The sequence below is a fragment of the Sylvia atricapilla genome, chromosome 3 (assembly GCF_009819655.1).
Source record: "Sylvia atricapilla isolate bSylAtr1 chromosome 3, bSylAtr1.pri, whole genome shotgun sequence".
NCBI lineage: Eukaryota > Metazoa > Chordata > Aves > Passeriformes > Sylviidae > Sylvia > Sylvia atricapilla.
The window spans coordinates 31,330,991-31,356,885 of record NC_089142.1 but is presented as its reverse complement, the minus strand read 5'-3'; the positions used below and the strand labels follow the sequence as shown (position 1 = coordinate 31,356,885).

At 35.3% G+C, this 25,895-nt stretch overlaps 1 protein-coding gene across 5 annotated transcripts in view; it reads right to left on the bottom strand.

Moving 5' to 3' along the window:
- Positions 1-25,895, bottom strand: part of SENP6 (SUMO specific peptidase 6) — a 72,414-nt gene that overhangs the window by 3,137 nt on the left and 43,382 nt on the right. For 2 of the 5 annotated variants that reach the window (XM_066315038.1, XM_066315035.1), the window contains 16 exons: positions 23,339-23,741; positions 21,993-22,225; positions 19,340-19,510; positions 18,474-18,516; positions 16,591-16,764; positions 14,441-14,667; positions 13,741-13,847; positions 13,538-13,654; positions 12,552-12,674; positions 12,226-12,318; positions 8,985-9,412; positions 8,332-8,430; positions 5,866-5,969; positions 3,753-3,841; positions 1,524-1,592; positions 1,200-1,350 (listed from right to left, as the gene is read on the bottom strand). In XM_066315038.1, the coding sequence (XP_066171135.1) occupies positions 1,200-1,350; positions 1,524-1,592; positions 3,753-3,841; positions 5,866-5,969; positions 8,332-8,430; positions 8,985-9,412; positions 12,226-12,318; positions 12,552-12,674; positions 13,538-13,654; positions 13,741-13,847; positions 14,441-14,667; positions 16,591-16,764; positions 18,474-18,516; positions 19,340-19,510; positions 21,993-22,225; positions 23,339-23,741 (2,631 nt within the window). Of the gene's footprint in view, positions 1-1,199; positions 1,351-1,523; positions 1,593-3,752; positions 3,842-5,865; positions 5,970-8,331; positions 8,431-8,984; positions 9,413-12,225; positions 12,319-12,551; positions 12,675-13,533; positions 13,655-13,740; positions 13,848-14,440; positions 14,668-16,590; positions 16,765-18,473; positions 18,517-19,339; positions 19,511-21,992; positions 22,226-23,338; positions 23,742-25,895 lie in introns of those variants that run through there. The other 3 variants (XM_066315037.1, XM_066315039.1, XM_066315040.1) reach the window with 2 other exon arrangements.

The following is a 25,895-nucleotide window of genomic DNA, read 5'->3' as shown; positions in this document are numbered from 1 at the left end:
GCAGAGCTGGCACAAAATGAGACTGGGGGCAATTTTCCAAATATAAAGCAGCTGAAATTGTTCACTGAGTAACTTTAAGACAGTCTAGTCCTGTGCAGCCAGCTCAGGTTTTCCCTCTCCACTGGAGTTACTTCTGAGAATATCCTGTGATTTACTCTCTGACACATGTATGTGCCGCGCCTATTCTCCAGCAGACAAAGCTGCTGCACACCACCAGATTAGGCAGAACAAGGGATTCAGCCCGACATAATCCAGCAATCAATTCACAAAAAGGAATGGGCTAAGATTAATAAAACTTAGTTTCTCCTCGTACCCCCAGTGAAAAAAACAGGAGGCACTTTGTTATGGTTCTAAACTCTCAAGAACTCATCAGTAAAGCAAAGCTTTTGCCTTCCATTTGCATGAATGCATTCTGCTAAAGCCTTACTGCTCTTGTGTAATGTACAAATGGAGGGAGGGCTGAATGGATAAGCTGCCAGTTTTTCCAGGAAAGGGTTGGCTACAGAGTTTTGAACAATGCTCCAAAGCACCAGGGATTCTAAAGAGTTACTGTCCCATGCAGACAGCAATCTCACTTGACCATCATTTCTCCTCCCAGTCTAGACCAGAAGGTGCTAATGCCTCCTCCACTTGTGAAAGGAGCTGTAACTTAAAGACCAAGTCAGCTTGCAAATAAGCAAGCATTCAAACAATTCCTTCAATAGAAACAAGATTTGGCATTTAGCTGTAATGATTTCACTTACATGTTTTCTTACAAGTTAAAAATACCCCCAAAAAGAAACATAAACCCCCTACCTGTGTCACATTTCTGAATTTACTCAGTCACAGTTCTCAGGGGAATATGATTAAGCTTTTTGTAGTGCATTTGTAGTTTAGATTTTAAACTCAAGTTCTTACTGGATGATTTTAAAGGGTACACAGCAGAAGAACAGAAAGGAAGACTCTAAATGTGTTTTCTTTAGATTCTCTCAGAAAATTTCATGGCTTACAATTTCTTTTATGTACTTACAACTAAAAAGGATAATTAAGTTTATTTTCAAAAAAGTTACTGTGTGTTTCTGTATAAATTAGTTTATAATGCCTAATCTCATTAATAGGTATTGAGCTACACTAGGAGTTTTTACAGTTGTAATAATTTTCACAGCTTATATTTGATTGCTGCAAGAATAAAAATAAAAACCTTAATAGAACATACATACCTCAAAAAAGCTCTCCACATACTGGAGGATGTACACTCCACAATCACTGAAGTTGTTCTGCTGTGGCACTTTTGGGTTGGAACCTTTCATGACATCTTTGGAAAAGCTTCTTTTGCTGCCTTTCCTGACCTCCCATTCCACCTCTAAATATCTACAATAGAAGACCATGCAAATTAAAATAGTTTTATTCCTTGAAGAATTTTAAATTAAAAAAAAAAAAGTACAAACACAAAATCAACAGCCCCAAACCAAACTAAAAAACAAAACAAAACAAGCCCTAAAACCCAAACTAAAAAAGCCCCAAGCACCAGATAGGAAACTTACTCCCTTAGTGTTTTCACAACATTTGACCGGGAAGGGCCTCTCAGTGAGTCCATAAGCAAAATGCAGGGCCTAACAGAGAACACAAGTTTTAAGTACACAGTATTTTACAGTGGCTTGAAAAACACAATGTTACACAGAACTAGTTTGTGGGGTGTCCTTAGCAAAACTGGATCAATACTCTAAGGTTCTGCCAGCCCTGCTGTAACCTTCTAACTGGGATAGCTAAATGGCAAGTTATCTTTATATTTAAGTATACCCTAAGTACACTTAGCAATGTACTTAGAAAATACAGTACTGTCAGACAATTTCTTACAATTGCTTAAAACACCTTCAGTTGTCTAATGCTCTTTTATGTGCACAAGGTATCTGGGACACTGGAAAGAGAAAGTAAGGGACTGAGCCCACAGATGTCCTGCTGGAGTGGCAGCTTGAGAATAGATGAGACACTTCACAGCACACTAGAATACATTAGGAAAGCATGTTCAAGAAGTGATCCCAGCCTGAATCTGAAATCTAGCTGGTAGTTACACATAAAACACCCACCAATTCTATTTGGAAGACTTAAAAAAATTATCTATAACCAAGTATGAGTCTGCTTGAGTCCTCTCCCATACACTACTGATGCTGGTATCCTATCACTCATTCTAAAGCACATTACTTTTCAGGAGCCACAAGCACAGCAATCTTATCAGCCACCTTACATGCATGTTGGATTTATATATCAAAGCTAACTTACACCAGAGTTCAGAATTTCAGCATTATATGTAGTATGTATTTTGAGGGATAAATAAATGCAATTACTTTTCACAAAACTCTGCTTTTTGTTATCTGACAATAACACATACACATTCAAAGTATCACCTGAAGAAACTTCAAACTAGTAAATTCAGACAAAATATCTGCATGCATTTATGTATAGATGTGCTTGCATTTATAAACTAATTTACACATATGCAATTTTTTAGGCAGAAGCATAAAAAAATGTTTCCTTGTACTTGTTTAAATTTCTGATAAAAGTATTTATATAGGTACTACTCTTTAAAAAAGAATTAAATGCTCTTTAAAATGCTCTTCTAAAAATGTAGTACTTTGCAGGGGGAAGAAGGGACAACCTTTTCAAGGTGTTTTTTTATTTTATGTAGAAGTAAATTTGAAATATGCTAACAGTAAAGTATTTAAGTGCCCTTAATGACTTTTGATACTTAACATCAAAGATGTTACAAATTTTCACATTAGATTAAAATACAGTCTGCTGGAAATGTTATGTTCAGATAATCTGTCATCAAAATGGGACAAATTTAGCCAAGCTATAATAGGAAGCTTATAAATATTCTTAAAACACACAACACAGATGGACTTTTCCTTGAAAAGGTATTAAGTCATATATTCCATAACATCTATTAATCTGTAATTCTGTTCTGCCTCCAAAGAATGTACTCTGAGCGTACAGTGAAAGTCTTCACCTTTCTAGTAAACCTTGTATTCAGAAGAAATGAAATACAAAAAAAGAAAAATTATGAACAAAATACAAAGGCAACTGTCAAGACAGCAATACTAGTAGCAATATTTCTGGATTTTGAATAATTCATCTGTCACACCACCATGCAAAGAACTGCAGTCAGTACTTACTAGGAAATTATTCCTGGGTATCAAATATTTAAAAAGAAAAGTTCTCAAATCCAGAACAGATAAAAATCTTTTTAAAAGTGTGGAATGCTTTTATTAAAGAAAAAAGAACAGACAGAGACAACAAAGAGGAACGGCTACAACACATTTAGATAAGAGAAGGGGGCAGTTAAAAATTACTCCCATTTTCCTTTACTAATATGAGTAGTGACAAAGGTTTTCTTCACTATTAATTATTTAATTAAAAAAACATTAATCTGCTTTTTAATATAGGATACATTTGAACATGCTTCTGTGCACCTTGTTTTTTTAAGAATCCAAGTGCAAAATACCAAACAACAGCCTTATTGGAAGAAAGAATCTTCATTTGCCTGATGCTGCACACAGGCTTAACAGAAACCAAAAAAGCTATTACTGCACTAGCAGTTTAATTCAATAAATTTTCGACACACTGAAGATTTTAATATAAAGTTTTCTCTCAAACCCAAACAGCATGCTGATTAAAGTATTTGAATATTCGTGTATGACTATTTCTCGCAATTACTGTGTTTTATATTTCACAAGCTTATATGAAATTTCCATTTTAACTGTTTTAATACTTACTGTTTGCAGATAGTTGGCTTCAGGTACCACTGTCCCATTTCTGAATTACAGTTATCATCTACAAGGCCACCATCATCACTACTGTCTTCCTACAGAAGCAATGTGGTTACAGGTGTTTAAAGCTAATAGTGTTTTTGCAAACAGATGCAAAAGAAATTATTGTTACGCTTACCATTTTCATTCAAGACCAATAACTAAGTTTAATAAAGAAATGACAGCTTTAATCTGAAATGATTCACTGTTTGTTAAGCTGACCAACTTTTAGCGACACAGTTTTTGAAATTCATGATTGAATAACACGGATTGAATGCTGCTGTATTTAGGGACTGTGAAACTAGACATTTTCAAAACACTGCTGGCTCAAAAGAGGTAAATCTCCATTATTTGGTTATAATACAAATTATCAATACTTTTCCTTGCCAGTGAGTGCTAGAAACTGCTTCCTTGGCAGTTTCACCTAAGTTATATTCTAGGTGAAATGAGACAAGATCTGCAACAAGCTCAGAAATAATATTTTTGGTCCAAAATGCAACAGCTTGATTCTCAGGGCAAGAAAAATTACACAACCATGATACACAGGATTACGGATTGCAAGAGCAGTCATACCACAAGCCTGGAAATATCCTCTAGCCTTCTGTTTTCAAAACTGATTGCTACAAAGTTCATGGAAGTTTTATGAACAAAAGCTCTAAGTTATTGTACCTAGAAGAATCCCAGTGATCCATAGCTTCTTACCCTTCCATTGAGTTCAGTATTACTACCACAGACCACTGCATTATGGTAAAAAAAGTACTTTCAAAAAATGGCAATCCCTGCACCAGCATGATTTGTGAACATTTTTGTGAGCATTGTGTACATTTCATAAGCACACAGGATCCTGGCACTGAAATCCTAAAGCTATGCCGTGAACATGTTATCATACTAGAAACTACTGCCTAGCTCCTCGCACACTTGTTCATGTTGCAGACTCAACTACCTTTTTCAGCAGATGAAAAGCTTGGTTCACTCAGCTTGTCATGGTCATTTCTACACTTGCTTTGTGCATTCTAGAAAGTATCAGTGACAGCTTCATCTTGAATTAAGTTCTAAGCTACACAGCAACTGAAGAGCTGGGATGTTCCTTTTCTCAAGGAATGCAGCTGGCCATTTCCTTGCTTCCCTGCCTTCATGCCATGTATTTCAGACTGGAAATACTGTACTACTTAGTCTCCATCTTCTGGAAACTCTAACTGCTACAAAACAGACAGGCAGTTCCATCACGTGAAACTCAGAATGTTTGCACAGGTGGCCTAACAGGAGAGGCGGGCTACGTCCAGCTGAAAAGCACAGCTGGGTTTCAACATCAACTGGAGTTTTTATATGTGTGTACACATATACATAGCTACTTGGAAGTCATTACAGATAGCTGCAGACTGTAAAATAATAGTTTGTTCTGGACTCAGAGGTCAGAAAAGGTCATACACCTGGAACATGAGCAGGAAGGCCAATTAGGAAGAGCAAATGTGTAACTTCTGGCCTGGTCACAATGAACTTACACTTGTGGAAGCAACAGAGCTATGGAATAATGTCCTCATACCCAGCATTGAGTAAGTCAGGGACATTTTAATATTCAGCCTTTCCACAGCTTTAAAATCTAAATGTTTTCCAATGAACAAGAATGGTACTTGATTATAAATCCATGCTGTGTAAATCTGATTAGAAAAAGCACCAACTAAACAAAACAATAGAGGAGCACATACTTAAAAATGTGTCTGGTTATATCCAGGAAATGCAGCTGAAAGAAGAGTAACTTGTTCTTGGGTTTAGTAGATGAACATGGAGACAACAAAGTGTACTGACTTTCAGCGTTCCCATTAAAATCACTGTGTAATATTGTCATTACACAAAAGACTCACAAAATTAAATGCAGGATCAGTACAGCAGCTTTCTATTCAACAGTTAAATGAAAAAATGTATAATCCTCTCTGTCAGCTAACCTGCAGAGTTTTGCAGGTAACCAGTCCTTTGGACTTGACACTTGAACATTCACAATCTGTATACCACTTTTAAGCAATCCATTCAAAATACAACACAACAGTTCACATTTCCTAAATAAAATTGCTGAATTCTTTACCTGGTTATCTTGGTCTTCAGAAAAATCTATAAGCTCATCTTCATTTAGTTTATTGCCATCAGCTGAGTCTTCACTATAGTTTAGTCTGATTTTGTGCAATCCATCTGTATCAATCACAGACAGTAGGATATTTAAACATCAAATATTATGTCATCACTGCAGACCAAACTCATTTTAAACAACTCAGATTTCCTTAGGACTGCTCACAGGAACTGTGATACAGCTAACATATAATCTACTCATGCATACAAACAAAAGCGAAAAGCTTCTTCTAAGTAGCACAACAGAAACTATTTCTTATTGTGTGAAATGCCTGAAAAAATTTGAAACACCTAGACTAAAACCCACTATGAAATTTCCCCAGAGCCCCATGGAGCCCTTATAACAGTCTAAACTGGTACTGCTACCAAAACAGGCACTGTAATATGCTCTCTAAAATAACCATTTATCCCTATCCCTAGCTGTTTCCTTTCATAACACCAAATACATCCATACACACAGTGAATCACACTGAAAATGGTAGTCACTAGCTTATTATTTTTTAACTGGAATAATTTCCTCCATCAATTTACTGCGCAGATACATGAAGACTTGTGTTGGTAGAAGCGAAAAGGCAGCTTGGGAACACACTGGTAGGGAGGGCAGAAGGAAGGATCAGCTCTGCTGGGAGCAGCAGCTTAGAAATATTTCACAGCTTGTTACATAAAAAGATTATCTGTAAATTCAATCCCGACAACCTCTACATATTTAGTCACATATTTACTAGAGAACAGCATCAGAAGAAAAAAAAGTTATGAATGTTTTAGCTATACCTGTACAAGAAACAAATACAGACAGCAACAGGCTCACTAGTCTTACTACGACCATACAAGACTTCAGAACATATTTTGATGGAAAAAGTAGTAAACTGTGGAAATAAGTGAAAAATAAATAATTCATGCCAGCAAAACTCAAAATCTTCCTAGAAAGGGGCTATGTAATACGTCTAAACAATGACAAAAATAAAAGTATTGGTGATGGTAATATGGAGGACATATTCCCTATTAAAGGAAACTAGGATTGCTGTAAGAACAGTAAATAGGGCAGTGAACTAGCTATGGGAAAAAAAAGGAGAACATCTGCATTTGAGAATATTTTTAAAGAGATGTTAAGGTAACAGTTTGGAAAGAGGTCACCAGTGGAGTTCCACAGGGACAAACTTGGGAATTAAGTCTTACTCAGTACCTTTGAAAAGACCTTAGCATAAGAAGTAGGTCATATACTAATGTGACTTATTGCTGACAGATTTCTAAAAAATAAAAATCGGTATTGGAACAAATCACGTCTTAGTCAAAAACAGAGCAATTAAAAAAAAGATTAGCTAAGTAATAAAAGTAGATATATTTTAGATGACTTCAAAGTTATTTAGGTATGAACTTCTACAGATTCACAAGTTCAACACCAGGATTTAGTTTGAGATCAAGCCATCTCAGTTTAGGCTCCCATGTGTAGTTAGCACCTAGCGTCTCCATGTTAAGAAACCATAATCAGAGCACAGAGCTACTTAACTGGACAGCTATTCTCTATCTGCTTTAGGAGGAAAGGAGGAAGTCTCTTGGCTTCACTGACTACACTATCAGAGGCACATATGGTCTTTCGAGATATCCTTGGATATCCAGGACTTACAGATGGATTTGGCACAGTCAAGATCCACACCCCTCTAGAGCTGCTCTGATAACCCAAGGCAGAATGTCTATCTTCCATCTGGTTGAAATGGAAGTTTAAATACAGTGCATCTAAATTCAGCTGCCTAAACAAATTTTTTCAGTCAATCTCATCCTTAAATCAGAACTGTGCCCCCTGAGAACATCTGCTTTAATGAAAGGCTGCATCATCTTCAACAGCTGAGAAAGAGATCTGAGCATTCAAGTTAGAAAGAGAATGACCATCAGTTGCCAATACAATGCAGCCAGAAAAAACCCACAAGAAATGTAATCCTAAAAAAAAAAATCTGTCATAAAGCACATTCCAATTACAGACAAGCAACGGGTAGCAGCATCCAAGACATGAGACCACATCATACACAAGCAATATCATAGATGGTAACAATCACACATAAAATGAAAAACTGACTCAAGAACACACCTACATGCACCCCCAGTACCCCTCCAAAACCTTCTAGGAACGGTGCCAATTGTATCACAAATGAATACATTTAGAATAGAAATTAGTCCTGTTTACATCCACAAGGATGCTGAAGTTGAAATGGCCTGCAGCATACAGATTAAACCATCCAACTGGTAATGTTTTCAGAACTTGTACTATAAGGTGTACAATTCCTTACTGTGTAAACTAAGTCAGTAAGAATACTACTGGTGACTAAAGTAAAAGCTTTTGCATAATCAGATGTTTCCTAGTCTATGCCTTAAGGAGATCCAAATGTTGCAGTGAACAGAGAAAAGAACCTTTTCTAATTCCTTCACCTGCCTTTAAAAGTATGCCAGCTCCTTTGTTCACCTGGGTACAAACACGATTGCAGATTGGTGAGCGCAGTCTCCACAGCAGCGATGAACTGAGAAAGCCTCTCTAAATGTAACACAGTGGTCATGGAAGAAATTTTTTTTTTTTAAGAATTATTTTCTTCTTACTGTTTTTACGTACTTCCTTATCAGGACATTAAAGAAATGAATAGCGTTGAAGTAACACAACAAATGATAAGACACCAATATTAAGGCTGCTCACATCATCTTAGGTCAGTTTTCCCCTGCATGTACATTATAAGGATGCTAGGTTAGCTACTATTCTCTCCTTAACAACTGCAGTCCTGAGGGATGCAAAGTGGTATCTACAAAATTGTTTTGTTTGAAGGAAGTTCATAAAACTGAAAGATTAATCTGATCTAGGAAAACAGTGTTTTATCTCCAACCCTTTGCCATGAGAATTAATGTCAATAAAGCCACAAAAACTTTTTAAATGCAGTGGCTATGAATTATTTACATTGCAAGCACTTCAAGTTAAAAACTAAACTTTAAACATTACTAAACTTTTGAAGTACAAAGTTTACACCACTGCAGAAGTAGTAACAGATGTGAAATCTCCAAATATTTAATTAAAATGTGCATATTTTTACAATTACATACCCATAGATTGGCTAGCAGCTGTGAATTCACCCTGTATACCATTTTCATCCAGTGTTCTATGGTCTAGTTTATGGCATGCTGATTCCACAGTGTTAGGTTCTTCCACATCACTGTCTATTTGATTGAGTTTTTTGAAAGCACTTTTTCCCCTACAAGGACTTCTTCTACAACACGAAGATTCATTGTCCTCTGTTTCAGTGTTCGGGTCGATTAAAGCTGTACTGTACTTTTTGGTAAACGTCTTCTTTGCTGTGGAAGGCGAGTTTTGTGCATCTAATTCATTTGGCAAAGGAGATGGTGTGCTGCTCTCTCCATCTGAAGAGGAAGATTTCATGGGCATTGCAGCATTTTCATGATAATGGGGATTTGGTTCATATTTGGGTTTTTCTAAACCAGGAAAACAAATAACAGCCAAAAACCAGTGGGCGCTGCAAAAGAAAAAAATACATAAAAAATTTGCAATTACATTAATGACCCCATAATTACTCAAAGACAAACTATACCAGCTGTTCACTTTTCTGACCAGGTTTTACTCAAGCCTTAAGAAGCTTCTGGAGAAGTATGATTTCTCCATGCAAATAACAAATTAATTAAAATTATGCAGTTAGTTGAAAACAGGTGCTGTCTTAAATATTTATTTCAATTTGCTCACACTTTATAACATTTTTTCTTTCTCTGAATTGGAGCTTATTTATTTTTTAACATTTTCTTTCTTAATGCATGAATCAGAGATTGTAGAGTTCATGTTTTATGGTTGTTTGAAGTTTTCTAGTAGTTCAGCACTAGCAACACAAGTACTCAGATCTAATGGTATGGCTGAATTGCCCATACTCTTCAACGTATGAGATCTTCCAACTGTCTTTAACACTTCACATTTTTAAAGAAATCTTGTCAACACTGAGTTAAAGAAAGAGAAGAAAAGTGCTTGCAATGCCATCACAATGGCTCTGCTGCTTTCCTCACTCTTCAAAAAACTCGCATTCTAACTTTTCCAAACCAAAGCCAGTTATATCCCCCCCCAACATGAAGTTTTGCAAGTTTACTCCTATTTCCTTGCTTTTTTAGGCTTCACTGGCTTGCCATTCAATCAGAACTAGAGCAGCAGCAAATTCAGGGACTGAGGCATTACAAGTGGATTTTGATTGTCCAATTAAGAAATTTTCTGAGGGTTCTTTGATTGTCTACAGCAAATAACAAAACAGAAGTCAGCTATGTATTATACAGGTGAAGTCACATTTCTATGTGTCTAAAAGGAGGAGACTAAAGAAAAGTAGCAGCTAAAAATGCATGCCATACTAAAAAAATGGTCATATGGTTATGAAGCCTAAATCCAACAAAACTTAATGGCAGCTGATGTAAGTGGCCATTGAAAGCAGCACATGTGGTATGGTTTGTCTTGAATGATTCATCACACCTAATAAATGTATTAAGTACTGCCCAACCCTGGAATTAGTGTGTACTCTATTAACAGAGACTTTAGATACCAATTATTTCAGCAGATTAGCATATTAACCTGGATGTAAAAGGAGAACAGCTCCTAACTTTTAAGAGAACAACCTGTTTTCACTGGAGACTTGAACAAGAAGGACTGTACAGCCAAGGGACACGGGTGTAGCCATGGTTAAATCGAGACACACTGTTCTGGAGTTGATTCTGCCCTAGAGCCAGCCTGCCCACCTCCAGTTAATGCAGTTTGACAGCTGGTTAGATAATGAGTCTACATTCCCTAAACCAGTGGTTATGAGGCAGTCTGGAAAAACTTGCTGGAACTAGACACCAAAATGCAGCAACTCCCCAACAAACCACCACTTTCTCATCTCCCTAGTTATTTTTCTGGTACACAATAATATTCTTACTGTACTGATGTGAACCTTATGCCTTCAGTACACATTGTTATGTTCTACTTGCTGAGATAAACATTGCTTTGGTTCTTTATCAGTAAATGAACAAGACAAGGAAAACTACTGTGTTTTAAATTACTAGCAATGTAAGTAATTCTTATAAAACCACAGAACTATTTGTTTTCCTTTTCAGGTGCCTTCTAATTCACACTCATTTCTCCTCTGCATAACCTCATTTCTCCTATGCATAACCCATGTGGATATGTGAATGACACATGAGAGGATGGTGGGAAGAGAACTATATAACAAGTGCAAAGGAAGCTTAAAATTTAAATGACAGACAATTCAAAGTTTTGGTACTTGAAGTTTCATAGGAGAGGGATGGCAAGGATGAAGTCTGCAGTGGACAGTGACTTGCAGTGGACCTTACACCTGAGTCATTAAAATCCCCTAGATCTGGCAAGACAGAGGTCATGGTATGTCAAAAACTAAGTTAGTGCTGATGGACACATTTGCTGGGGAAATACAACTTTGTAAAAAGGACCCATCTGTGTATGGCCAGTTATCTCATACTGCTAGCCTCAGAATTCAGCTGGAGAGGAGGCACAAAAACGAGAAGATTTAGAAGTTTGCCTCCCACTGTACAATGGCACAGTGCCCAGATAAATCACTTTTTATTAAAAAGTCTCTTTTTTAATTTTTGAAATATCAGCTAGGTATGCCTATGAGATGTCAGTTAGAAAAGTCGCGTTCATCTGTCTTTTTTTTTTTTTATGGCACATATTTAAAATACAGTACTTTAACTTTTATAAATATTTTGGCTTAAGAACCATTTAGACTATTTCTGTGAAATATAGAAATGTGTTTGTGACAACTAGCTCTGATCTTAAGGAAAGCAAGCATCATCGAAGTCCTCAGCAACCATTAGAGTGCTAATGGTCTACTTCCTGACCCTTAACAAATAGCAGGGCAAAAGGATATAAAGAAGAAGAATAAAGTTCTCAAGGCAGTAGTGATTTTCAATTAAGTTTTCTTTCAATATCCACTTACTGTAACTAAAGATGATCCCATCTATACCAGAGAGATCTCATTAGAAAGGACTAAGAAAGATAAATCCAAAAATTACCAATGTCAAAAGTTTAGAAGAAAGAATGTGGGAGATTGATGTAAAAATCTAGAAAAAGTAATCAGAAAAGTTACTTTTTGCTGTCTTTATATTGTCTGATAGTTCTTAAATTACAACACTTAAAGGCCTTACATAACTATTTAATTTTTATCATCTGGAAAAAGGTGTTTATTCTCTTCATTCTGAACTTCAATTCTTTGTAATGTAACTTTCAATTTCAGAATTATGACGCTTAAGCCTTTACCAAATGTGATAAAAAGGTATGTTCACTTACGCTTCATTAAGGGGAACAAAAATGAAATCTTTCTCAAAAATATCAACATGCCGCGTCCACGTTTTCACTCGCCCGTGTCGCTTTTGTTGAATTCTGCAAGAAGAAAACAACATACAATTTGTAGGGTAGCTTATTTTATTTGAGAGAGTATTTTCCAGATACTTTCACCTTAACAGCTTGTTAAGAATTTCAAGGGATATTCTATATCTGCTACAGGTCTCGATGTTACATAGAGTTCTCCTGATATTTCTCTCTATAAAGCATCAGTTTTTAAGAGTCTTCACTGCACTTAGCTCTATGCGAAACTGACTTATCAACAGACTTACGAAAGGTTTGAAGTTTCATGAATATTTCTTCTTTCTCTTTGATTAAGGCGTTTATAGAAGAATGAACTGAACACATGTATTCTATCAGCATCTTCTTTTTTCAGCTTTTCAAGTACCAAATACCTAGTGAATTAAAAAAAAAAAAAAAAAAAAGAAAGAAAAGAAAGAAAAAATAATAGAGGTTTTTAACTCAAAGCACTCAGCACCAGAGCAAAAAGGACTGCTAACAGGTGCTCCCCAACAAATTGTACCAGCTTCTCACAGAATAGCTATTTAGAGCTGACTATCCAGAGGAACTAAGTAATGAAAAAATTATGTAAATATTTCAAGGTATTAATATTTCAAGGTATTACCCCTCTGCTCAATCAACACGCTGTTCTGCTGCTCTTGTACTTATTTTTGTTTCATGGCAGGAAAACAAATTTTCAAGTTCATAAAAACCTATCTAAGAAACCCGTATTTTGTATTTGAGCCACCAGTTCTCCAAACAGTCCCACGAGTGATACACTCATTTGATTTTTACTTCTAAAATATGTTAATAGACTGAAAAAATACATACGCACCTTATGTGTAGCACAAACCCAGCAGTATGTAACAATTTAATACACTTCTAACACCTGCAGCATCAGTGACAGCACAAAATAAACTTATGTATTACGTTAATCAAAACAAATGAAATTCCAGGAAACACAGATACTCTGGAAAGAACAACTGAACTTTAAAGAAGCTTCTTTTTTTTCAGTTAAATTTGCTCTTGAGGTGTTAAAACGTTCAAAGAACCTTTACGCAGATAGGAACAGTGTCAGTGTCTAGCAGGATGGGAGAAGAACCAAACTTTATTGCCAGATCACAAAACAACCTTTAAAATTACAGCTCTACATAGCTGGAGACCAAGTGTTATCAACTGAGATATGAATTTTTAATATCAGAACTTTTCAAGTTTCAAAGTAAAAGACAACTAAAAACTGATGTGAAATAAAACTTACTTTAAATAAAAATCAATAATAACATCATTTAAAAATTCTCCTTCATTTAGACAATGGAGGTCTTCGTTGGTCACAGAAATACCACCTTTAGCTGGAGAAGGTGGATAAACTATCAACCTGAGAAGAAAAATACATTCAATAAGAAGTATGAAATGCCAAAAACCCCACAGAGAATTATTACAGGGCAAAGATAAGTATCTTACTTTTCTATAGGACCAATAAATACTGTATGTGGTTCGCCAATTTCTTCATCATCATCAAAAAATGGTAACTGTTTATTTCGCTGCTGAATTTTGGGCTCAGAAGTGACCTTAAGAGAATAGAGTCAATATTAATTTGCATACTGTGCTCAATTTTACTGAAATGCTAATAAAATTTTGTGAAGTCCAGCAGTGTAATATCTGTTTTTCTTGAGGACTTCAAGTGTGTGGGTTTTTTCCTTCATTATCTCATCTATTACACTAAGGTCTTTGCTCATTTCTTGCAGAATCACAGAATTCTCAACTTCTTTAAAAAGTAGTTTGTTTAATGAAAGCATAAATAAATGTAACTACAATAATGCAATTTAATTTCTTGATTGAAATACCACAATTTTACAAGTTGGAAAAAATTATGTTGTCTGATTATTAGAAGGATTTCTCATCCCTTAATGGTTTTTAAATAACAACACTACTTGTGGACCACTGTATAACTTTCCAATAAAACTAAACAACCTAAAAAGTACTGTGAATGCACAACTATTTCCCATAGTTTCATAATCCACCATGGACCAGGTCTGGGAATTTTCATATAAAAGCCAGCAGAAGTTGATGGAAATTTTCTTGGCTGACTAACACACTATCCTTAGTATATTTGTAACCCACATAATGTAATGACTTAGTTGTAAAACAAAAGCATAATTACGTTTTTTATTTTGTTTTCTCTGTGAGATGGGCTTCCTCTGGAATTCTCCTCCAAGCACTTAGTAAATGCAACAAGCCTGGCATTAGCTTCTTCAAATGAAATTTTCACAAAGAAGTCAGAAATATTATTTCTAATACCAATGTCCATAATTATTTTTTCAAATATTGAATTTGCATGAGGATCAAGACCAGTTTCAAAAATCAAAATTATGTACTGTTCTTCCTGACCTGCAAAAAAAAGCAAAGAGAAAATTATTCATTTAGGAATAAAATTAAATTAAGCATGTTGCAATTACAAATAGATTTCATGAAATTTTAGGCCAACACGAGTACACACTGCTGATAATGTATGTAAGCAGTAATACAGATGTGAGCAGACAGGAGGACTAACTGCCAAACCTTTCTTACCTACAATTACAAAGAGTGCATTCAACTTCTACCTTAATCAAGAAATGTTAAATATTACATCTGATAAATTCTTAAATTACAGTAATTCAAAGCCAAAATGTATTTTGAAATAACCTTTCTGTCTACTGAGAGAAAGACTCTGTAACCAATACTTTCTGTTTTTCTTACTGCAGTTTTTAGCTTATTGTTTCACTGCAATTTCAAAAATTGTATATTCAGCATAATTTCCCCTCTGATCCTAGAAGGCAATCCTATAAAACATCACTGTTCTTGAAGAAGCTGGAGAGAATTACTCAGATCAATCAGCTGTTATATAAATATCATCTACTTCATATATGAAAAATCAAAAAGCCATAAATTGCACTGAAAGGAATTACTTTACACTGTCAGAAAAAGGAATAGAATTCAGGTTGCATATCTCAGTCTCCTGTCACTGCCCAACACAGAGCTGCCAGAACCTGTTTTGCTGTAAGAAGAGCTTCAGACACAAGCATAACCATTTCCCTTTGGTCATTCTTAACCCAGAATGCCAACTCTTGTGAAAAATAATTCAGCAGCATAATTCCCAATTCACTGCACACAGAATTTCGATGTCTAAATGGCTTTTCAGTGTTCCTCTTTTGGGAGCTAGGCATCTACACACAATTGCTTACACAGCTCTTGATACAGGCTTAAAATAATTTCATTGCTTACAAAGCACAGAGCAACTGTGTTATCACAAAGTGTTCCTGCATATCAAATGCAATAAAGCAGCTGGATGTAAAACTATCTGTGCCACAGCCTCAGGGAGAAGAGCTGAGCGGGGACACTGCTGAGAGCCATGCCAAGGGAGGGACTGCTCACACAGACAACTTGGGAAACTTTGTACTTTTTTGTGAACACCTCTGTCCACCTAGGGTCTAATTCCTGCTCCCAGAATTGTGTCCAGGTCCCTTGCATGCTCTCCAATTAATCACTTCTGTAATTATAAGACTCCTTACAGCTCATGCTTCTTACGGGACATGGATTATTATGCTATTATGGGAGCACTCAATTCTGAGATTGTTGAAAGTATTCTTCCTGTTTGAATGCATTCATATATATATATATATATATATATATATATATATATATATATATATATATATATATATATGAAACTCTGTGTAGGTATAAATAACCACAAAATTTAACCTGAAGAAAAGCCTATTGAAGAGAAGGAAGACTCAACATTACATTTACCAGGTGTACATATTAAGATGCTAGGACCTTGAAAATTATGTAGAAATTAAATTTAATATACATGAAGATAATCCACATATTATCCAAGCAGGTATTTGTCTATCTCACAAGATCATTAGAAGTATGCTAGGGCAACCTATACAACTGTTTGTCCTAAAGCTAAAGCCTGTTGGCAGAACAGCACAGAACACTGAAGTTTTACAAAAGCTTGCCATGTAAATGTAAAGGCTCATATACAAAAGCTAACCAAACCAACTTGCTTTCATTCAGTACAAATGTTAGTGAAAAAAGTTACCCTAAACTGGTTAAGTGTTGTAACTAGCATGTTTCTAGACAAAGAGAATGCCCAGCTGCTCTGAACTGTACTCTTTCTCAGCCTGGGACGGTACTATAGGTGTCTGAAAAAACTCACCACCTACTCCAGTCAGTGATGATCCTTTTAATCTTAATGCAGTCATTCAAGACCCAAAACATGAAAATACAATTTGAAGTGAATAGTGAAATTAAAATTGTTTTACTTACTGTCTCCTTTACATTCGTACCAGACGTTATCTTTACTTATTTTCAGTTGATCTCTCAGACTGCTACAGGTTGAAGGTACTGTTTGCAGGAAAACTACTGGCAATTTTCGGACACTACACCATTCACATTTAGTAAGCTCTGAAGTTTTCAGGTTAATCTCTCTGATATCACTTTCTATGAGAAAATAATGACATATTTTAATGTAGTAAAAATCTCTACGTTTCCTTTACAATTTCCCCCTTGATTTTAACAAGAAATCAGTATATGCTCACTAAATTTCCTAGAAGTTTTAAAAACTTTGAAATCAACACATATGCAAGAAGTGATGACTTTTTGTATCTTAAAAGACAGGCTAAATTCCAATGTCACCTGCCAAGAAAGGAATCGAAAACAAACTGTATTCTGCCCACCAACTTTAAATTATTTTTTATTCCACAGAAAAAAATTCCCACTATTTCCAGTGATGTAAATTTGCAAGCTATTGCTAGGATACATTTTACAGTAAGTTTGCAAAATTTTCTTGGCACATTTATCTTTGACCAAGTTCCCATATGAAAAAAAACTTTAAAAAGAAAAGCATGAATACATGCAGAAAAATAATCTGATTGCCAGAGGAAACAAAGGACTAGTCCTAGTTTGTTTCCCAAATGAAGTGTCAGTAACATGGTAAATTTTTAACACTGCATCTGATGCTGCCAATGCCAATGTTGAGTATTTTACAGGATTTACTGAATTACAAAATTTGATATACAAGCAGATACACATGCAAAGCTCAAAAGAAAAAAAATGATATAGTAAAGTACTAAGTGCTCCAACAGACTGCATTTAATGAGTCACTATTTTTATGCTATTGATGAATCAGGTACCATGGAAATAATTTGACCACACAGCTGTTTTGACCAAAACATGAGAGCTAATTATATTAAGCTTTTTAGTGTTCTATTCTTAAAAGTACATTTAAAGCACGAAAACTTGTAGTTTCTATCGATTTGTAGTTTAGATCCAAAAAAACTCAAATACTTGACTGAGCAAAGGCTACCCTTATCTTTACAGGTTGTGAGGTACTTCTCTGTATGTAATAATACAGTAGACAAAATACAGTAGTTCTCTTTTACAAATAGCAAGAGCAAAATTCAACAGGACTAGATCTTAAGACTGCAACTTAAGATTAACACAAAGTAACAAAGCTTTTCAGGCCCAGAACAAAACCCTACAAAAGAAAAGAAAGGAAATAGAGCAGGAGTTGTAACTCGCCATTTCCAAGTTATGTCACTATTTCTTCCAGTGACATGAAATATACAATTTTCAGGCTAGAGAAAAAATTATCCAGAGATCTAGACACGAAAGATCTAAAGACATCAGTGTGGTTTTTACTGTCTACTTAACACAACTGAATTAAAAGAACTAATAAAGTGTTAAAAAGCTAACATTTTACAGGAGTAAAAGCTAACATTTTGCAGGAGTAAAAAACAAAAAAAATTGTTTTTTATTTTTGTTAATAACTCTCAAGAAAACCTTTGCCAATCATCACACATTATCTACAGATCTTCAAATGAATTATTAGATCAGGCAGAATCAGATCAGATGAAGCAGAACTAGTAACTCAGTTGTACACATGTCACAAATTGTGAATTTTCTGACAGCAGAAGGCAGATAAAATGCAAAACTATTTTGGTTTTTATTCACCAGGCGGTTCAGGTCAAACTTGTATTCTCCAATTTCTTTTCCCGTATCTGACTACAGACACCCATTATAATTTACTACATAAATGACAAAACGGAAACGAACATTTAATTATTATTTACTTGTTAATACCTTTGACACAGTTACTTCATTTGAAATAAATACATTGAGTACAAACATAAAGTGAAAAATGTACTCACCTTCTTGACTCTCTAGGCGTATTTTGATATAATCCAGGCAAAACTGAAAGACAACACAATTTTAAGATTTCACATCTTCTGCAAATTTTAATTGACTTAAAGCCATTAAACTGTTAGCAAACACATTTCAATCTCTTTCAGTCATACTGACTGTTTTTAGAGTAATTCAGCTTTCAAAAGCATTTACAATACTCTGAAAAACACACAAATTCTATTTCTTGAAAAGAAAATGTCATCCATCAGCATTTAGGCAAATCAAACAATAGTGCTTTGTAGAGAGGTGGAAAGAACAAGTAACACCTCTCCACTGCTTCTGTGGTTAGTCCAGCAAGAAGGATGAATCCTATACAGCTGACTGCATACAACTAACATTCAAGGTCTCCTTGAAAACTCCATGTACCTTACAAGGCTAACAAAAACAAAACCAAACCAAACTCCAAAAAACCCAACCAAACAAACAAAAAGCCCAACCCAAACCAAAAAAAAAACAAAACAAAAATTCTGTAGAAGTAAAATTATTCACCTCTAGGACAATGCTTCTTCCTCACACCTATCAATATAAATTTTCTTATAGCTGTTGTTTTCCATTTTTTTAACAAATGCATGCTAGCCTGTAACCTCGCCCCAGCATGCAAAGTAAGTTTTTTGAGAGTGCTGCAGCACAGTATTTTTATTAAGAACCAGAGCTAGACTGCATGTGTTAGGATGCAGCAGTAGTCTGAGGTTCTTTGGAAATCACAGCCTCTGAAATTAGAGGCAAACTTACTGTTCCCCAGACAAAGACAAAACATTATGTTGTTCAAATACAGAAATACAATATCCATCAAAACCTGACAAGAGAGCTGTGAAATAGCAAGGTCACTCACAATCACAGGTTCCACCACCATCCTGCGCAGCATTCCTATCCGTATGCTTCGGCAGTTCAGAATGACACTTTCACAGGAATTTGGGTAATTTAGAGGTAAGGCCTCAGTTATCATCTCTTGAGAAATAACTTTGCGACGTTTTATTGGAGTGTTAGACACAATGTTCCCAAACTGAAAAGTAATTTTCAAGGTTTCAGAATGACTCACTAAAGGTTTACTGATAAACCAAGCTTGTTAAAATTAATGACTAAATTTTCCGCTACTTTTCTTTTGGTCAACAGGAGTACTTACTAGAGTATCTGCCCCAAATATATACAGAAGGTAGATAATTCCTAAAAGACTTTTTGTATCACCTGAGGATGTTAATATTGCTACATACAAGAATAAAATAAAAGGCAAGCTGACACTCGTAGACACGTTATTGACATAACCCAAATCAAAACCGATGTTTCTAAATTGCCAAAACCAATTTATTTTTACCGTTTGGAAATATATGCGGTCTAGCAAAACAAAGCTATTTTTAATACATTTTATTTAGATAAAAAAGCACTAATGCTGTAAACCACCAAAATGCTAGTGGCTTAATTTTTTTCTTTCAGTTTTTGTTAATCCAAGCTTTTGGTGACTACTTCTTGAAATACATTGCACATTAGCAGAATACAGTCTTCAAGAAACATAAATAAACAAGCCAAATCAATCTTCCTTAAGGCATCTCCCTAGAACTACTAAGATGTTTTTAGGATTGATTCCAAGGTCAGAAGACTAAATATTGAAAGAAGACCATGTGGTATTTGGCCTCAGTTCAAGAAAAGTCTCTAGATGTTGACTGAAGCTGTAAACTCAATGAAGTATCTTGTTAACCAAAAGAACAATCTTACCAAATAACCTATTAAAATGAAATAATGCCTGCTGATACCCAGCAGATAAATATACTTATTTATTGCATTGCTTATATTGCTCTATTTTGTTGAAGGATTTTCTGTACACTAGTCTTTTCTTTCGTATTTATATTGTTTCATAAAGCTCCCCATGAATAAACATTCTTTTTAGTTACAAAATGCAATTAAACTCCCACAGAAAAACATTCTAAGGGATTCAGTGTTTCTATTAAGACTAAATCTCAAAACTTATTTTGAAGTCCCAAACCACTAGCCTATCTTGGCAATAATTCAAAATATACTTTTGGATGCTTCCTTCATTTTATACACTGGAGAAGGTAGGGATTCTAAATCCCCATAATTAAAATGTTTTCCTAGGCCTCTCATTGATAAGAGCTTTTCCTTTTTGTCTGCTGGACTGGCTAAATATTATTAAAAGCTCAAAACAAATCACAGATAAACAATAAAACAGCAAAGTCTGAAGTGATGCTATATTCAAGTAGCCTCTTCAGTAAAGAATTAATGAATATTCTGAAAGAAAGACAGCTGAATAAAGCTTTTTCTGTGATATCTAAGAAAGCTGCTGTGATATCTCCAAATCTTTGTAGGTTCATTAAATCAACGCAAAATTTGTCCTAGATTTCACAAAAAAATTTTCATTTTCCCCGTTTTCAAAACCAAGCTCTGATCCTGAAATAATCTAGCATACACTATCACAACTTGTTCGTAAAGACTAGTGAACAGGAACATAAGGATATACAAACAAAAAAACATTTGGGAGAGTTTCAGAAGTCAGACACTTGTGCCTTCACAATGCAATACTTTCAATTAATTCAGCATCTACTGCCAGAATAACTTAATTCAAAAACTATTTATAATCCAAGCTTAGAGTCTCGCAGCTTTGTTGTAGGCTGGAGGTTCACAGCTTTATACTGATAGTGGTAACTAATTATACAACATATTATAAACATCCATAATTTCATCAACTACAGCACTAGAATGTTGCCTTCTGAAGCTCAACATAGAACACTAAAGTACTGATGCCAAAACCTTACTAACTCATAAAGAATTGGAAATCTGATCGGATTCTCTTGTTGAATCAAACTCACAATAGTGAAACTGGACAAGTGACTCAAGAGTTTTTTTAACCAGCACTATTTTTCCACTATCAATTGCCACATGGAATTTATTCCTGTTAATGGCTCACTATTGAGATGGCTTGCAACACAGTATGAAAACTGTCCCATTTGGCCACACTTAAGGAGTGCTTATGGAGTATTTTTTTTGTCTTCTCTTATCCAATTCTTACAGCAATACTCAAGTAAAAAACACAAGCCTCAGCACAAAAGTCTTAAAATAAGAGCTTTTAATCGGGACAGTTGTCAAAGTATTTTAATTCTGAAGGGCCATTACTGATCTCAGCGTCTCTTTTCATGTTGAACTTCATAAAGTTTCAAAAGGCAACAGCTGGTACTGACATTTTGCTGCAATGTAAGATCTTGAGCTTCATAAAGAATCCCTGGTCCAGTCTCAAAGAGTAAACATTCAACACAGAAGCATTTACAGCATAATTCAAATCATTATGAATGCTTGCAAAAATGTAATGAACATATTTTCTTATGTTTCCAGTATTAAGTATGCAGAGAGACTACTTGATGAGCTGCTGAGTAAGAAAAACAATCAAATATAGTCAACTTCTGACAACGCAAAAAAGCCTTTACATATTCCACGCATTACTTTATTCTGTTTTCTTTAAACAAAGCATTAAATAGTACCTGATCTTTCATTCTTGCTTTTCTTGGTAGTGTGACTGCAATTTCTGTATCTGTTGTTATACTACCTATTCTCTGTTCTATTCCACAACTGTTCTCCTTTAATGCTGCTTCCACCTTTCCTGTAGAAGGAGCTGGGGAGGAGCGGGCTGAATCTGCAGGACGAGGTGAAATGCTTTCCATGCTCCTAGTGCTGCCACTATTCTCGTCCTCATCATCATCACTAGACAAAACAACTAAACAGAAAATATTACATTCTCAACCACTACATTTTTCTGTAACAGAAATTTCTTTTTTCATTCTTGGCTTTTCTTGCTAGTGTGATGGCAATTTCTGTACTGCTGTTATACTACCTATTCTCTGCTCAATTGCATAACTGGTTTCCTTTAATGCTGCTTCCACCTTTCCTGTAGAAGGAGATAGGAAGGAACGGGCTGAATCTGCAGGACGAGGTGAAATGCTTTCCATACTCTTAGTGCTGCCACTATTCTCATCCTCCTCCTCATCACTAGACAAAACAACTAAACAAAAAATATTAAATTCTCAACCACTATATTCTTCTGTAACAGAAATTTCTTTTCAAGTAATACCTTAAAAGTAACTTAAGTAGTTGTCCTGCAGTGCCAAATAAGTCAACATGTATCATTATATTATGCTTTTACTAATGTTTTTTTGCAATCTCTGCCTTGTTTTTGATTTCTTATAACAAACTATACAAAAAATAGGTATCATTAATCCACCTCTAGACAGAAGTGAACTTTTCTTGGTTCTGTCAAGAACTGACAGTAATACAACCTAAAAATTGACAAGAGAAATTATGACTGAAATCATTCAAACCAGTAGGACAACATGGTCTAATTAACTAAGCACAGAATGAGAAATATAATTTCCTTTACTCCATCCTTCCTGCTTATTAAGTTTACACAGAGAGAGCATAGAAATTAACATATCACATATTATGAAATTTAAATCGATGAATCGCTCAAAAGAAAAGAGGAGGGAAAGCACAAAATAAAAATCAAATACTGTCTTTCCTCTTGGGAGAATGAACAATGGAATACTGCTAAGAATACTGTTTTTTCCAATACCCAAATGTAAATATCTTTAAAAAAAAAAAAAGAAAAAAGTCACAAAACAATTTTTGTTTTCCCCAATGTTCATCTTTCTTGAAGAGTACCTCTGCATATGAAAAGGAAATTATTAAAAGTTCTATCCCTCTTTCCCAAGAACACACACACACAAAAAAATTCCATGCAACATCAGTTATGTAAACCTGCACAAACAGTTCCTTCACTATACAATATTCTAGGTTTCCAGATAATGGCTCTATTCATAAAAAAGATACTTACTTGGATCATTTAGTTCAGATGGTCTTGTACTCCTCTGTCTTAAGCTTCCTGTAATTTTAGGATTTTTTGTCCCAGTTATAAGACCAACTTTTCCATTCTGTCGTAACATAGAATGTCCTACAACCTCATTACTCAGTAGAATATCCGCTGGACCTTTTCCAACAGCAGAACTATAAAACTTCTTTGTGCTGAACCCTGTACCTGAAGATTTTTGTCCTGCTGAATTCTGATGTATTGAAGAGCGTGATAAAGGTCCCACAGATTCACTTAAGGTCACAGTTTGTCTGGAGACTCTTTGCAAATCCTTTAGAGAAGCACTTTCACAATGTCGGCATTTGGTCTGATTTTCATTTGCCCTCCCACAGTTTGGGCATTCAGTAGAATAATCAATCTGTTCCAAAAGCTAACAGACAAACAAACATACAATCAGTAGTTGTAAGTAGAAAGACACGATTTCCAGATCTTGCACTTAATTTCTGTTCAGAATGAATCAGGTTGGAAAACACCTTTAATATCATAAAGTGCAACCATTAACACATAACTGTCAAGTCATCACTAAACCATATCCCCAGGTGCCACACCTACATGTCCTTTAAATATGTCCAGGGATGGTGACTCAACCACATCCCACCTTACAACCCTTGAAAACTCTTTTGGTGAAGAATTTTTTCAGAATATCCAGTGGATATTCTTAAAAATTACAATTTTCACCAAGTGCTAATTACAGTAGCAATTACAGTAAGCAGAGAAAGCAAAAATTAAAACACGGTTCGATTTTTTTATTTCATTTAAGAAAATGAAAAATGTTCTAAAAGGAACAAATGTCATTTGTGGCAATATTTTAAAGCCATTAACATTGCACAATTCAGATTTTCCTTCATGTATTTTCTTCCCTAAACGAAACCTTGCACACTGCTCAAATACATATACTCATCAGCAAGATGGTCTAGTTAGACCATTTCTGTAAAAACAGTTCCATGGAACAAATAAAGTAACCTAAGGATCCACAGAGCAGTGATGGAGAGGATTTGAAGAAACTTTGTAGGTCAAATTTATTTGTCCTTCCAAGGTATGTTTTCACAGCCTAGCAAGGCATGCAGGAAAACTCACTCCTCAAGGGAGACGAAGGAAGGGTGAAGTACATGTACTGGCTCTAGAGCCGTGTGTTACAGAGAAGAAAACAGGACTTCTGGAACACCAGCTCCCCCAACTTTACAAAGCAAGCAGGAGCTGCAAGGGTAAATGTATCCTGTCACTGCAAAGACAGGTATCTTTTGTTTTTCTCACATTTACTAGGCCCCCCTTAATTTTGTATTACAAATGCAGAACTTGGACTTCTAAACCTGAGGGATTCAATACTAACATATAAACTACAGAACGAGTACCAAAGTGAATACAGAACATCTCTAGAGATGAAAATTTAGTGCATGTTATTGTCTCCTGGAGCACTGAACTCAAATGGCACAACCACTGTACTGTGAACTACTGAAGGCAACAAATACCTACACCCCATCAAAAACTTTCAGAATCTACTTTCAAAACACAGCTTCCAAAATTCACGCCTCTCCTCACTCCCAGCCAAGAACACACCTCCAAAAGAGGACTTCCACAGGTGCAGAAAGTCATTTCAACCCCCAGATTTAAAGAGGAAAATCATACAATGAGAACTTTTTTTTTTAATAAAATTTCTGCAATTAGCAAAACTACACATAATGTAGAGAAACAGAAGCAAAAACCCCCAAGTGTATAAAAATAGATCAGATCCTTAAAATGTGAGTTGTGGGACTAGACAGCAAGTGACATGAAAATGAGTGTTTGGTGTTGTGCCCCAGTGCTGTTACAAGATGTAGTTCGTAGAAAGATACTGCTTATCACATTGAAGAATTTCGATCAAATATTAAAAATATTCAAGAGAATGCACCAAGAGTACCTGGGGGATCTTAAGTATAGAGTAATTGCACCCCTTTAGTTCAACCACATGCCAAAAATTTTAAACCAGTTTCCTTATTAACATCATATTGATTAACTAAATAAGCAAAGGAAATGCCAAAGAGCAGTACCAGGTGTTTCAAACAAAAGCTAAGCATGTATAAATATCATAGATCTTTTAAACAAGGTCTCCTTACAGGAAATTTTGCTTTGATAGTCAAACAGTGTGACCTGTATGGGGGCATTATGAAATTTCCACAGCAGCCGGAGAAGATGATAAACACAGAGAGCCTTAAAGCAATTTCCAAAGTATCTTACATCTGATATTCAAACACGTTCCTGACAAACAACATCCTGGTTGGCTGCATCTAGACCAGAGAATGCCATTTGGATACCTAAGGAGCTACTCTCACTGGAAAACTGAGCATCTCAACAAAAAATACTTGAACCTTTGCAGTACTTTTATCTTTACTGTTTTGAGTACAGAAAAAATCATGACACTAAAAAAAAAAAAAACCAAAAAAAACAAAAACCTGTCAAAGAGCGAGATATTATTCCTCTATTTCAGCAAATTAAAATTATCAATCTCTGGTTTACCAATGAGCCATTCAATTAAATCAGAGATTCT